At 41.1% G+C, this 15,914-nt stretch overlaps 1 protein-coding gene across 2 annotated transcripts in view; it reads right to left on the bottom strand.

Annotated features, from left to right (window-relative positions):
- Nucleotides 1–15,914, bottom strand: part of sim1a (SIM bHLH transcription factor 1a) — a 73,192-nt gene that overhangs the window by 18,079 nt on the left and 39,199 nt on the right. For both annotated transcript variants that reach the window (XM_063071977.1, XM_063071985.1), the window contains one exon: nt 4,078–4,498. In XM_063071977.1, coding sequence (XP_062928047.1) covers nt 4,078–4,498 — 421 coding nt within the window. The remainder of the gene's footprint in view (nt 1–4,077; nt 4,499–15,914) is intronic.

Genomic DNA, 15,914 nt, shown 5'->3' with positions numbered 1-15,914 from the left:
TCTTTAATAAACTGAGGTTTTCTACTTCAGTTTCCAAAGCAAAGCGATACCAATAGCATTCAGGAGAATTTAATGTTCATTCTGGTCACATCAAACTACACTACCCTTCTCTCAAAGGGTGCCCCAACGGGTCACCACGTTGTCTAGTATATCAATAATATTTGAGTAATATTGTAAATATATTGCTTGATTAAACATTCTTTGTTTATTTAATTAATTCATTATGGGTGTTATGTAAAAGCAGGTGAATGGTATATGTCATTTCACGACTGTGTTCTAAAGGCATGCTCGCTAAAAGTAACAGTGAAGAGTACACATTTATGTAGGTCTCCTCATGTTTTTCTTTCGATTAGTTTTATGTTTTGGAGTAACAAAGGAAAACAGTGGTAGGGTTTTCTTGTCCTCTTGTCCTCATCTAGAATCCCACCAGCCTCCGCATCCGACACATAAATCTCCAAAACACCTCCGATAGGATCCCACCAATAAGCACATTTTTCCCTCCCCAAGCTTTCGGCCTTCCACAGGGATGACTCCCTTGTCCATTTGTCCCTTTCCACTGATCCCCCTCCTTGCACTTATCCTTTCAAGCAGAACAAGTACTCCACTTGCCCCTACACTTTCTCCCTCACTACCATTCAGGGCCCCAAACAGTCCTTCCAGGTGAGGCAGCACTTCACCTGTGAGTCTGTTGGGGTCATATGCTGTGTCCGATGCTCCCGATGAGGCCTCCTGTATATCAGTGAGACCCAACGAAGATTGAGAGACCACTTCGGCAAGCATCTATGTTCATCCACCAGAAAAACGGGATCTCCCAGTGGCCACTCGTTTTAATTCCACTTCCTATTCCCATCCCAATATCTCTATCCATGGCCTTCTCCACTGTCGTGATGAGTCCACACTCAGGTTGGAGGAACAACACATATTCTGTCTGGGTAGTCTCCAACTTAATGACATGAACATCGATTTCTCGAACTTCCAGTAATGCCTCCCTTCCTCCTTCACCATTCCCCATTTCTCTCTCTCATCTTATCTCTTTGCTCGCCCATCACCTCCCTCTGGTGCTCCTCCCCCCTTTTCTTTCTTCCATGGTCTTCTGTCCTTTTCTATCAGCCTCCCCCTTATCCAGTCCTGTATCTCTTTCACAAATCAACTTCCCAGCCCTTTACTTCATCCCGCCCCTTTCAGGTTTCACCTATCACCTTGTGTTTCTCTCTCCCCTCCCCCTCAACTTCTAACTCTACTCCTCAGCATTTTTCCTCCAGTCCTGCCAAAGGGTCTCAGCCTGAAATGTTGACTGTACTCTCTTCCATAGATGTTGCCTGGCCTGCTGACTTCCTCCAGCAATTTTGTGTTTTTTTGATTCAAAAATGTTTCCTACCTGAAACAAAACTTACATCTAAAACAGCAGCTGAAATCGCTGTATCAATGGAAACATTGCAGTTGCAGTTTTGAATGAAAGTGAGCATGAAGAAAATTGGAATGCCTAAACAGAAAACAGCCTGGCCGAAGGCATTGTGCTAGTGTTATGGCAGGGGCCCATGAACACCAGACCAATGCAGGTTTTAAGATTAACCATGCAGAAAATGCAACCAAGGACACATACAAAGAGCATATTGGGTAGACAAAAAGAAAGGGGCTGCACGGGGGAAGAGAAAAAGATAAGAAGTCCAGTTGCAGTTTCAAAAAGAGCACTAATCTGCATGCTGTTGATGAAAAACCTGGTAACAATAAGAGTGAGTAGCCTTGGATTTACAATGTGAAAACTAACAGGAGACAAGCAATATGGCTTACACTGGAATTGAACGGCAAATTAATTAAAATAGAATTGTACACTGGCTTGGTGGTTTCAGATATTCCACAAAATGAGATTGAACACTATTTCAAAGATACTGAACTGAAGCCTGCAGATATCCAATTAAGAACTGGAGAAAAGATCATTCTTGTGGGAATGACCATTGTAACAGTGAAAAACAACAAATAACAAGCCACATTGGGCTTGTTTGTGTTAAAAGCAGGAGTGTTAACATTGCGAGGCAGTGATTAGCTGAGACAACTACAACTTGATTGGAGATCCATCCACCATTTCCAGGTATTGGGTGATACCACAGCCGTGTTCAATAACGGCGTTTGAAAACTTAGACATATCAATGGTAAAATAGTGTTAAATGAAAATGCCACACCTAAGTTTTACAAAGCCTGTCTAGCTTCTTATACTTTCTGTGATAAAGCAGCCCGTGAGCTAGAGTGCCTGAAGGCTGAAGGAATTCTTTCCAACATTCAGTGGAGCCCACAGGCAACACCAGTGGTCCCAGTAGTTAAGACAAATGGATCTGTCACGATCTGTGGTGATATTAAAGTCACTGTCAACTCTGTACTGAAAGTAGATCAATACACTCTTGTTTCAACAAGTACTTGTATAGGGCAGAGTTTACCCTCATTATTGACCATCAACAACTAGAGTCCAATTTCAATCCACCGAAGGGTGTTTCACTAACAGCAGCAGCAGGAATGAACAGATGGGCTCTGTTTCTAGGAGGGCACAATCACAAGATCAAATTCAAGAGGACGACTAACCATGAAAATGCTGATGAATTGCCCCATTTACCCTTGGAGAAGGAAATAACTGAACAATTTATAAAAGTAGACACTCCTCTTGATATATTCTCCCCAGTGCAAACCAAAAGTCTCCCTAACACAGCAGAAATGATCCAAAGGGAAACCAGAAAAGACTCCACACTGTCTCAGGTCTGCATGGCAACACAAAGTGGATGGAATGTGCAGCAGAAATCTGTTTCCCCACTTTTAACAGTGCTGGGATAAACTTGCCCTTGATAGAGGTTGCCCTGTGTGGGGATTGAGAGTTCTTGTATCAGCCAAGCTGAGAGCCAAATTGTTGTAGGAGCCTCAGGCCAGTCATCCAGGTGTGGTTAAAAAGATAACCTGGCTAGAAGCTGTCTGATGGTCTGGGATCGATCAGCAGATTGAGCAACTTGCCATGCACTGTTTGAATTGCCACACATCCAGAAGGAAGTGCCCAGAGCTGTCAGAATCACTTCCTGCAGTCCTAGAGTCAAACACCTACAAACAGCATGGTGGAAGCCCCAGACCCTGTGATTGTTTCATTGTCATGAGTCTCACCTGCCAAGCAGAATGATGACCCTTGCCAGCAAAGACGTTAACCCACAGAAGTAAGAAATCTTCCACAGCGATTAAAACTTTAGGCCTGAATGGAACAATTTAAAATTTACTATGTTGTGGATGTCTATATAGTAGTTATATTATATAGTATGCTGTGTATGTGTAGTAGTTGAAATACATTCTATATTGAGTTGGAGTTTATAGCCATGCAAGAAGGAGTGTTGTGTAATTAATATTTGTAATATTTGAGTAATATTGTAAATATATTGTTTGATAAGCATTTGTTTGCTTAAATAATTCATTATGGGTTATATGTAAAAATACGTAAATGGCATACATCTTTATGCCACCACATCATAAGGACACACTCATTAGAGGTAAAAACAAAGAGTACATGTTTATCCTAGTCCCCCCATGTTTTTCTTTCAAATAGTTTTATGTTTTGGAGTAACAAAACATAACACCACACAATAAGTCTGCAGGAACTCAGCAGGTCAGGCATTATCTACAGAGAGAAATGGACAGTCATCTGAAATGAAGGGTCTTGACCTGAAATGTCGACTGTCCATTTCCCTTCATGGGCCTGATGTGTTAAGTTCCTCCAGCTTTTGCCGGGTTGCTCCAGGTTCCAGCGTTCGTAGTCTCCTACATCTCCAAGTTGCTAAATATGTTCCAGTGCAGGGAACTTAGTTATATATTTTTGGAGAGGATTTGCCTTGTAAAGACTTCTGCATTTGACAGCTTGCCATATGAAATCTATTTGTCTCACATATCATGCCTCACTTTAGTGAGTTACAATAAAAATGCATATTAATGCTTCAACTACTTATGAAATCAGCTTTCCTTTCCTACTCAATCTGAAAGCAATCTCCTTAGAAATGACTGCTTCCTGAAATGTGAATTTTCTGGTTGCTAGTTACTTCTTTATGATAGTCTTACCATGAATATTGGGAATCGTGGCAATGTGTGGCATGTTGTTTTCATATCCCTCTCTGCTCTCTGGAGATGATTTTGCCAGAGCCAGTGTCATACGGGAAGAGCTCCACCAATTTTCTCTTGAAGACTGTGAACCCCCAAGGAAGTATCTGCCTGCCTCGCACCTTCCTCCCTCGCACGCCGACACATGGAAATGTGACTGCCTTTCTTCCGCCGATCTGGAGTGCTCGAGGGCAAAGCCATAGCACAGAGAGTTTCTATCAGAGAACTGTCCGTAGGCACAGGAGATAATATCATGCTGGGAATGGGGCTGTGGACCTTCAGTGTGCTCCAGCAGTTGTGGGGAAGCATTATCTGTTAGTGGACTTCCTCCCCACTGGCTCTCATGGTCAGATTCAGATCTTTCAGTGTGAAATCCAGAGTACTGTAAGAGAAAAGAGGAAAAAAAGTTATGAAAAGGATCATAAATCTGTATATTATTTCTAGCTAATCTTAAATAACTGCAAAAATCAGTTTTATTCATCCTTATTTCTGATAATCTTCAAATATAACTTAGTTAAGAAAACAGGATTAGCTCGGCAGCCTTTTTAAAAATCCAACATTGAAGCATTATGCTAAACAAACTCCTCCTGTACATTTCCTTATCAGGGCAACTATTATTTGAAAGTCTGCCTTCATCACTTTGTTTTCCATTCTTCCACACAGCTGAGCTACTCACATCTTGTTCTGACTACCAGCTTCTAAATCACTATGGTCTGTCTGCAATTTTTCTGGCATTCTGCTCTGCAGAACCTAATAAAGGTTTCTCAATGAAAAAACATGTACACAATGTTTGTATCAGACTTTAATTTTCTTGCCTGATACAAACCTCTGAATTTCATTCAGAGAAACAATAATTTTGAACAATAAAGGTTAATTAAGTTACATAACATTCTGTAGATGCTGGAAATCCAGAGCAACACATATAAAATGCTGATGAAACTCAGCAGGTCAGGTAGCATCTCTGGAAATGAATAAACCGTCAATAGTTTGGGCTGAGACCCTTCACCTGGACTGAAAAGTAAAGAGGAAGAAGCCAGAATAATGTGGGGGGTGGGGGGAGGAGAGTACAAGCTCAAAGATGAAGTCAGGGTTGATGTGGGGGTGGGGGAGGATGAAGTGCAAAGCTGGGAGTTGATAGGTGGAAAAGATAACAAGCTGAAGAAGAAGGAATATGGTCAGAAAGCAGAGTGGACTATGGGAGAAAGGGAAGGAAGAGGGGCACTGAGGGGAGGTGATAGACAGATGATGAGAAAAGAGGAGGCAAGAAGGGAGGTGGTGTAGGGAATGGAAGAAGGTGGAGGCTACCCACACAGAATATGTGTTGCTTCTTGAACCAGAGAGTTTCTCTTTGGAGCAATAGAGAAAGCCATAGCTTGGTATATTGGGATGGGAATGGGGATTGAATCTAAAATGGAATGGCCACAAGGAAATCCTGCTTTTCGCAGATGGATCAAAGGTGCTTGACCAAGCATTCTCCCAAACTACATTGGATCTCACCAATGTACAGGAGGTTGCATCAGGAGCACCAGATACAGTAAACAAACCCAACAGATTCACAGGTGAAGTGTTGCCTCACCTGGAAGGGCTGTTTGAGGCTCTGAATGCTGGTCAGGTGTAGCAATTAAGATATGTGAAAATTTGCCCAAGCAATTACGTGATACTATAAAATATCCATCTTTGTTAAATTAAAATATGAGTTCTTTAGAAACATGTTTTGCACTGGTAAGGAACTATTCATCACAATATAGTTTAGGATTCAGTATGAACCTTGTGACCACTGAACAGAAAACATTAACCAATTCTGCAGAAAAGATAAATGAATACAAAGACCATCTTTACAAACTTCGAAGCAGAAACTCAAAGACACAGGAGAACAACATGTCCAAGTAGGTATTCAGCATATCCATATATTGCTAAATGTGGTGAGAGGTTCTGGCTCAAACACTCGCACGTGAAATAGGTTCCAGCTTCCTCATCACTTTTGAGGTATAAGAACTTCTCACAGTTCCCTTTTAATCCAACAAATTTCATTGAATCTCTAAGTCTTAGTTATGGAGAAGAATCTATAATCAAGATTAATTATAGCCCTGAAAAGGTTGTATTAGTTCAAAGTTCAAAATAAATTTATTATCAAAGTACATATATGTCACCATATGCAACCCTGAGATTCATTGTCTTGCAGATGGGCAGACTCAATAAATCTATAGAATAAGAACCATAACTGAATCAATGAAAGACAGAACCAACTTGGACATTGAACCAGCGTGCAAAAGACAATAAAATGTGCCAATACAAAAAGAAATAAATAATAATAATAAATAAATAAGCAATACATATTGAGAGCATGAAATGAAGAGTCCTTGAAAGTGAGTCCATAGGTTATGGGAACATTTCAATGATGGGACAATAAAACTGAGTTATACCCTTTGGCTCCTGATGGCTGAGGGTTTGTCCTGAACCTGCTGGTATGTGTCTTGAGTTTCCTGTACCTTCTTTCTAATGGCAGCAGTGAGAAGAGAGCATGTCTTGGGTAGTGGGGTCTCTGACGATGTATGCTCCTTTCCAGCAATAGCGTTTCATGTATATGTGATCAATGGTGGGGAGGGCTTTACCTGTGATGGACTGGGCTGTATCCATTACTTTTTGTTGGATTTTCCATTCAAGAGCACTGATGTTTTCACACCAGGCTGTGATGCAGCTAATCAATATTCCCTCCACTACGCATCTATAGAAGTTTGTCAAAGTTTTAGATGTCATGCCAAATCTTCGCAAACGCCAAAGCAGAGGTGCTGTCATGCTTTCTTCGTAATGGCAGTTACATGTTGTACCCAGGATAGGTCCTCCAAACAGGCTTGTGCATCTCTGGCTTGCTTCTCCTGAAGTCAATAACCAGCTCCTTGGTCTTGTTGACACTGAGTAACAGGTCAGATTTTCAACCTCCCTCCGCAAACTGGAATATGGCTTGGGAATGATAATGTAATGGTAATTTACAAAGACATTGTCAGAACTGGAGAATTTTAGTCATGATAAATGCACTTGAGCACAGGTTAGAGTATAAAATTGCATGGGAAGTTCTTCTTTCCCTAATCAGAGAATTCAATAACCACGACCTATAGATTCAACCAAGTTGCTAGATCATAAGCGAATTAAGGAGAAGTTTTTACACCTCAAGTATAATGGGGATACTAGAACTTACTTCCTGACCGAGTGGTGAAGCCAAAAACTCTCACCATATTCAACAATAAATGGATTAATGTAGTCAAGAGATCTTACCTATGCCTCTACATTCTGAGGAGGCTGAAGAGTGCTAGACTTCACACATGATACTCATGTCATTCTGTAGATACACAGCAGAGAGCATCGTAACAAGCTGCAACACTGCTTGGCATGGAAAATGCAGTGCAGTGGACAGCAAGGCTCTACAAAACTAATCAATACACATTAGTGACACCAGCTTCCCTGTTATCAAGGACATATATACAGAGAGGTGCTGGAAAAGGGGCAGTAATCTCATGAAGGATCCTATACACCTTGCTCATGAACTGTTTATCCCACCCCCATCAGGGAGGAGGCTACATAGCATCCATACCAGGACCACCAGACTCAAAAACATTTGCTTTTCCCAAGCAGTAAAGTTGATCAACTCCTCCACCCACTAACTCTACAGCTACTTTATCATCGCAAACATAAGGAAATCTCCAGATGCTGGAATTTCAGGACGAAGGGTCTCGGCCCGAAACGTCGACTGTACCTCTTCCTAGAGATGCTGCCTGGCCTGCTGCGTTCACCAGCAACTTTTATGTGTGTAGCTACTTTATTATTTTCCATTTTATGCACAGCTTAGCATCACTTTATTAACATATTGTACAATCAATCTGTGTATATAAGCTATCTTATGCATTTATATTTATTGTATGTTTTTTAAATTATTATTATTGTGCTCTTTATCTTTTGTGGCGGGGGGGGGGTTAGTGCTGCATCAGATCTGGAGTATTTCATTCTTATTTACTGTGAACACACAGGATTATCAGACCTGAAGGCTTCTCAACACACAGGATGAACCAGATTGCTGATTTGGAGAAGGCAAAAGGTTAAGGGTGTCTGTGCTTCATGATAAACTGTCTGTGGAGCTCAAATATGGTGGTTTTGTCACACTCCTGTTCCCCCAATCCGGAACATCTAATGATTAAATGCCGACTGTTCTACTTAACAACAGACTTCTCCTCCATGATCCTGGCCACAATTTACATACCACCAAAAGCTAGCCATAGTCAGGCACTCAAGATATTAAATGCTGCCTCCACCAAACAAGAAACAGTCCATCACAATGCATATCATATCATAGTCGGGCACTTCAATCAGGCTAGATTGAAGAACTTTCTGCCCAATCACCATTAGCATATAACCTGCTGTAGCAAGGTTCCAATACACCAGACTACAATACGGAATCCCTACCATTCTATTCCCAGACAACATTTTGGGAAATCTGATCACTTGGCTGTCCTTCTCCTACTTGCTTACAGGCAGAGGCTCCTGAGATAAGGACAAAAAGTGGTGGTCGCAGGAGGCAGAGGAGTGACCATGGGATTACTTCAAGTCGATGAACTAGGTCATGTTCAAGGACACATCCAGAAGCTCTGGATGAACCATAAGATCTGCATACTGCTTTGGGTCAGATCAGTGACATCCAGTTCTGGTGACCAAGTAAGGTACAAGATCCAGGTATGATATCTAGAAAGCCATCTCACAGGCAAAGTGAAAATTCTGGACTAAACTTCAATCACTGAAGGATGCTTGACTGTTGTGGCAGGTTTGAATGCTATTACTTCTTACGCAGTGAAACCAAGCAACATAGGTGAAAACAAGGCTTCACTTCCAGATGAGCTCAATACCTTCTCTGCTCGCGTTGACCTTCAAAACATGGCGAAACCTTCATGAACTCCCACTGCTGCCAATGACATTATGATTTCAGTCTCTGGGGTGGATGTAAGAACATCCTTCAGAAGGGTGAACCCATGGAAATTACCCAGCCAAAGTAGAGTATCTAGTTGAGTACTAAGGACAGGTGCAGATCATCTGGCTGGAATGTTCACCAATATCTTTAAATTCTCACTTTGGTAGTCCAAGGTACCCACCTGCTTCAAGCAAGCTTCAATTATATTGGTATCTTAGAAGAACATGGTAACCTCCCTCAATGACTATTGTCCAGTAGCACCTAAATCCACTGTGATGAAGTGCTTTGAGAAGTTGGTCATGAAACATATCAACTGCCTGAGAAATGACCTGGAATTGCTCCAATTTGCCTACAAGCACAATGCAGAGCAGATGCTATTTCATTGGCTCTTCACTCAAGCCTGGAACATCTGGACAGCAAAGATACATGCATCACTTCCTTACAGCCAATTACACCGCTGGCATTTAGGGCAGCAATGATGGCCTTCTATCTCCGATCGTGTTCAGGGTTCCTTCATCATGTCAGAAGTTTCCTCTCGGTTTTCACTTCTATCAGTCATGCAAGTTCCATGTTGAGACTCAGGAATACCATTGCACTCAGATGTAGAAGAATTCTTAATTGCTTCTTCCATAATGATTTTGTTTTGCCAGTCATGGTTGTTAGCCCTGAGCTAAACCCCCAAACCTGGAGGATATTTGGACTACTCTTAGTCCAGCCTCTATCCTTTGACCCGCTTGGCATGGGTGACCCTACCAAAAGCCAAAGCATAAAACTCCAACTCCAGCCAACCTAGCTCTTCGGGTCATTGAGACACACAAGCCGCCAAACCATGAGAAGGCTGTGGTCCCTTGGAAGGTACATGCATCAGGATGCTCTTTATAAATTACCACTCAGCATTCAATGCTATCATCCCCTCAAAACTGATCAATATGCTTGAAGACTCAGGCCTCAGTACCTCCTCAAACAACTGGATTCTCAGTTTTCTCACTTGTAGACCCTAGTCAGTTCAGATTGGCAATAACTTCTCCTCCACAATCTCCATCAGCATGTTACTCCCCTGCTTTACTCACTTTATATTTATGACTGTGAGACAAAGTACAGCTACAATGCCACGTTTAAGTTTGCCAACAACACCACCGTTATTGGTGACAAATCAGCATATAAGAGGGTGATGAAAATCTGGCTGTGTTACCACAACCTCTCATTCAATGTCAGCAAAACCAAGGAGCTGATTGTTGACTTCACGAGGAGGAAATAAGAGGTCCATGAGCCAATTCTCATCAGTGGATCAGGGGTGGAGAGGGTCAGCAATGTGAAATTTCTTGTTGTTAACATTTCAGAAGACCTATCCTGGCCCCAGCACTTAAGTGCAATTACAAAGAAAGCACAGCAGCACCTCTACTTCCTTAGAAGTTTATGATGATTCGACATGATATCTATAACCTTGACAAGCTTCCACAGATGCATGGTGGAGAGTATATTAACTGGTTGCATCACGATCTGGTATAGAAACACCAATGCCCTCAATGAGAAAATCCCACAAAAAGTAATGGATACAGCCCAGTCCATCATGGGCTAAGCCATCCCCACCATTGAGCACATCTATATAGATTACTGTCGCAAGAAAGCAGCATCCATCATCAAGAACCCCCACCACCCAGAGCATGCTCTGTTCTCACTACTGCCATGAGGAAGAAGAAACACGAAGCTCAGGGCTCACGCCACCAGTTTCAATAACAGTTATTACCCCTCAACCATTAGGCTCTTGAAACAGTGCAGATAATTTCACTCGCCCCATCTCTGAACTGTTCCCACAACTTTGAAGGAATCTTCATCTCATGTTCTCAATATTTATTTGTTTATTTTGTTTTATTTCTGTTTTGTATTTGTACAGTTTGTTGTCTTTTTCACGTTGGTTGTTTGTCGTCATGTTGGGTGCAGCCTCTCATGGTATTATGATTTTTGGATTTACTGAATATGACTACAAGACAAAGAACCTCAGGGTTGTATGTGGTGACATTTATGTACTTTGATAATAAACTTACTTTGAAATTTGAACTTGGGCACAGGAAATGATATTAAACAAGTTTGAATCTTGAATCTTGCATTAGACTGGGTAACTTGTTCCAAGCATGACCTTTTGTGTCTTGAATTTCTATTTCCAGGTTTTTAAGACTGGTCTTTGCCAATCATTTATCTTTATTCGAGAATGGGGCACAGTTTTCTGCTCCATGGTCATGAAGTTTAAGGTAAATTCTGGTGGGAATCTTATATCACAGTTCGGAAGCAGCTGACAACTGTTAAAGCTATAACTTCAAAGCAGTCATTACTGTACTTCTTTGGAACTATCATCAAACTAACATGGCCAAATTTAAACACCTCAGATTAAGCAGGTGTGTTATACATGTGGTTATGACCAAAGGCAAAATGGCTAGAGGTATTTAGCACTTTATTGCAAGGGTATTTATAAGGTGCATCAAAAATCAAAATGTAATGAAAATAGTGAAAAGAAAACTGGCAATATTTCAAAAAGATATCTACCAGAAAGTACGGTAATAGCTCCATATTTATTCTGGTTCCGTGTGAACTCCCGACAGCCCCTTACCTCTCGCTCACTGAGAGTGATGAGCTCCTTTTTATAGGCACTAGGACATACCATCTTTGATTACAATAAAGTTAACTTAAGACTTAAGAATTAGAATATGATGCACCGCACAATCATACTACAAAATAAACAGAAATATCTACCTTAAATACAGTTTTAAAAAAACATACGCACATTTACACATCCCCATTACTAAAGGAATGAAATATTCCACCGTATATGGTGGGAAAGGCACCATAAACTAACCCAAGCGAATCAGCTTGGTTTAAGCTTCTTTATACCGGGGAAGACATAGAGGTGCGTACACTCAGCATAACGACAGCAGAATGTCAAGGCAATGCTTGTGTGCGTGTGTAAGGAGTGCATTTACCGAGTGCTCTCTGTCACCAGGTGTTAGCAGAAGAGATTTGCTTGACCAAGCAGATTAGCACAGCAAAACATATCATGGGTGTGGAAGAGTGGAACTAAGGAACTGGAAAAAACATTTACAGCTTCCTCAAAGCCACTTATGCAACCAATGCAAAAATATTTAGGCCATTACCCCTCTGATAATAACACAATTAAAACTGCAGGAAATAATTTCAGTCACAATCTAGAGAAAGTCTACAGATGTTGGAAATCCAAGCAATACACACAAAATGCTGGAGGAATCAGCAGGACAGGCTGCATCTATGGCAGCATCTAGCATCACCCTCTTGAAAAACGCTCTGATTACGGCCTCCGAGACAGAAATCACAGGGTCAGCAGATGCCGCAGGTGATTTGCACGGGTGTAGTTTTATTCTCCCTTTCAAAGCTTGAGTCCCGATGAAGGGTCTCAGCCCGAAATATTGATGCTACTTGGCCTGCTGAGTTCCTCCAGCATTTTGTGTGTGGTGCTTGAAATAATTCCAGTGTTGTATTTTTGTACAGCAAGCAATAACTTAATGTTGGTACTCTTTATAAGGATGTGAAACATTATTTGCTTCATCCACCATTTTCCAGTTAGGAAAAATAAAGCAATGTACAATAATTAATGTGCATGAGGAGCACTGATGATTGTACTGTACACTCCACAAATACACCAATATTAGGAGCCATTGATGGGATATTATCAATAACTCCTAATATCCAGATATAAGTTATTGAAGTAGTTATGTAGCATTCATGCCAGAACCACTACACTCAAAAACAGTTACTTCCCCCAAGCCATTAGGCTAATCAACATCTCTACCCATTAACTCCACCATACCCCAACTACAACACGCTTTATGTACATTAATCAGTCTATGTATATAAAATTATTCTATGTATTGTACACACAATCACATTCTCAACAGGTACTTGTATTATGTGCTTTATATGATCACTTTTACATTTATATTTACTGTGTATTTTATGCTTATTGTGTTTTTAATGCTGCATCAGATCCAGAGTAACAATCCTTTCATTCCCCTTTACACACATGTACTCAAGAATGACAATATACAATCTTGAATACCCCATTTCTTTCTGATAGAAGAAAAATTTACGGTGACCTGCTTCACTTCATATTGCAGTTTTCCATTTCGTTTCAAATGAGGTTCACACCTATACTTTGCGCAATATGTCACAAGTAGAGCCACCTTTGCTCCATTTCTATAACATTAGAAATCTGCTAAGGCTCTCCTTCTACAAGTTAAAGCAAGTCTTGTACCGCTGATCACAGATGAAAACTGTTCAGCTCTGAAGCTCAAGAGCTCCTCAAATATTTGCCGATCTTGATTAAAATTGATTTGAGCACTCTGCTGTCTAACGCATATCTCTTATTTAACTCAAGGCATTTACCAGTGTCATTATTTCTATCCAACAAAACACAACATAACAGGACTTTACCTTGTGTAACATGTTTATGTTATTCAAAGGTGTGTATAAAGTATGGCTGGGATTGCTATACTGGCTACTTGCTGTGTTGGAGGTACCCCATATCACAAAATCAACTCATTTAACCTATTTGTGGAAAGTCACTGTGTTTAGCTGTTCAAGTTCTGTGACAATGTGAAGCCTGTTTTCAGACACCACAAGCTGTTAATGGGCTGCCAGTTGCCATGAGGATATGCTATTGTTAAGAACTGCACAGTTTCCTGCCCAATGCACTAATCAATTATTGGAGCCTCTGGGAGAGGAGATCAGTGATTCTTTATGAAGCCAAGGACTACCTTCAAGGCAGAGGATTCATTGCAATAAAGGTCTCTGTTGAAGTGTCCTTTGCAAACAAACCACCTACTATCTGGAGTGCTGTTCAGCTTCGGTTGGTGTATTATGTGACTTGTTCCTAATTTGCATACAAATTGGTAGATTTAACAATCTTCATGCACAGACTTTAAATGCCAGCAACAGACAGGATCAACATTTTGGGACAATGTATGCAATGCGTCCTGGGTACACTTCTTCAGTTAATTATACGAAAAGCCTGCATATGTCACACTGCAGTACTTTAGGAACCACAAACCTTATTATCAGCTCTTGCTTAATAAAGTAACTCTTACAATATTTTGACTTCTAGTCTGTTACATGAGCTCTTTTGAAGCTAAACAAACACTCACTGATCACTTTATAAGGTACTTCCTGTATCTAATAAAGTGGCCACTGAGTGTATGTTCATGGTCTTCTGCTGCTGTAACCCATCAACTTCAAGGTTCGACATGTTGTGCGTTCAGAGGTGCTCTTCTGTACAACACCATTGTAACATGTGATTATTTAAGTTACTGTCGCCTTCCTGTCAGCTCACAATCAGATCACAAACAAGAGAAAATCTGCAGATGCTGGATCCAAGCTACACACACAAAATGCTGGAGTAACTCATCAGGCCAGGCAGCATGGCCTGATGAGGTCCTCCAGCATTATTCGTATGTAGCTCACAATCAGATTCAGGAATCATGCTTAATAAAAATGGCGTATACAGTGAAATTTGTTGTTGTTTTGCGGCAGTAGTACATTGTAATACACAGTCATAAAACAAACTATAAATTATAATAAGTAGTGCAAAAAGAGAGGAAAAAATAGTGAGCTAGGGTTCAGGAATTCATTGTCCATTCAGAAATCTGATGCTGAAGGGGAAGAAGCTGTTCCTAAGACATTGAGTTTGTGTCTTCAGGCTCCTGTATCTCCTTCTTGATAGTAACGAGAAGGCTTTTCCTGGGTGATGGGAGTCCTTAATCATGGATGCCGCCTTTTTGAGGCATTGCCTTTTGAAGGTGTCCTCGATGCTAGGGAGGATAGTGCCTAGGTTGGAGCTTTTTTCAATCCTGTGCAGTGGCCCCTGCATACCAGACAGTGATACAACAAGTTAGGATGCTCTCCATGTACATCTGTAGAAATCTTCGAGTGTCCTTGATGACATATCAAGTCTCCTCAAACTCGTAATGAAATATAGCCCCTGTTGTGTCTTCTTTGAAATTGCGTCTATATGTTGGGCTCAAGATAGATACTCAGTGCCGTTGACACCAGGAACTTGAAGCTGCTCACTCTTTCCACCTTTGATTTCACAATGAAGACTGGTGTGTTTTCCCTCAACTTCCCCTTCCTGAAGTCCACAATCAATTCCCTGATTTTACTGACACTGAGTGTAAGGTTGTTGTTGTGACACCACTTAACCAGCTGATCTATCTCACTCCTGTATGCCTCCTCATCACCATCTGAAATTCTACCAACAATAGTTGTGTCATCGGCAAATTTATAGATGGCATTGGAGCTGTGCCTAGCCACACAGTCCTGGGAGTAGAGTGGGCTAAACATGCATTCTTGAGATGCACCAGTGTTTATTGTCAGCAACGTGAAGATGTTATTTCTGACTTGCTCAGTCTGTGATCTCCTGGTGAGGAAGTCAAGTATCCAGTTGCAGAGTGAGGTACAGTGGCCCAGGTTTTGTAACTTCTGATTAGAACTGAAAACTAAGTGTTGAATATTGAGTTGTAATCAGTAAACATCAGCGTGACATAGGCATTGCTACTGTCCAGTCTTTAGTCTTTGTCCAATCACTGGGAATAGGAGTACTGGCAGGTGATCGGAATTTCCAAAGTGTGGGCGTGGGATGGCACAGTAAGGGTTCTTGATGGTAGTATAACAGTTTTCAAGTGTGTTGGCTCCTCTGCTTCCACAGGTGATATGTTGTGGTAGTTGTTCAGAGACTTCTTCAAGTTAGCCTGGTTGAAATCCCCTCACAATGATAGGGAAGAGATCAAGGTGCACTGTTTCATGCCTACTGATTATAATGCTCTGT

This window comes from Mobula hypostoma, chromosome 2 (assembly GCF_963921235.1).
Source record: "Mobula hypostoma chromosome 2, sMobHyp1.1, whole genome shotgun sequence".
Lineage (NCBI taxonomy): Eukaryota > Metazoa > Chordata > Chondrichthyes > Myliobatiformes > Myliobatidae > Mobula > Mobula hypostoma.
Note: the sequence above shows the minus strand (reverse complement) of the source record. Positions and strands in the feature narration are given on the sequence as shown.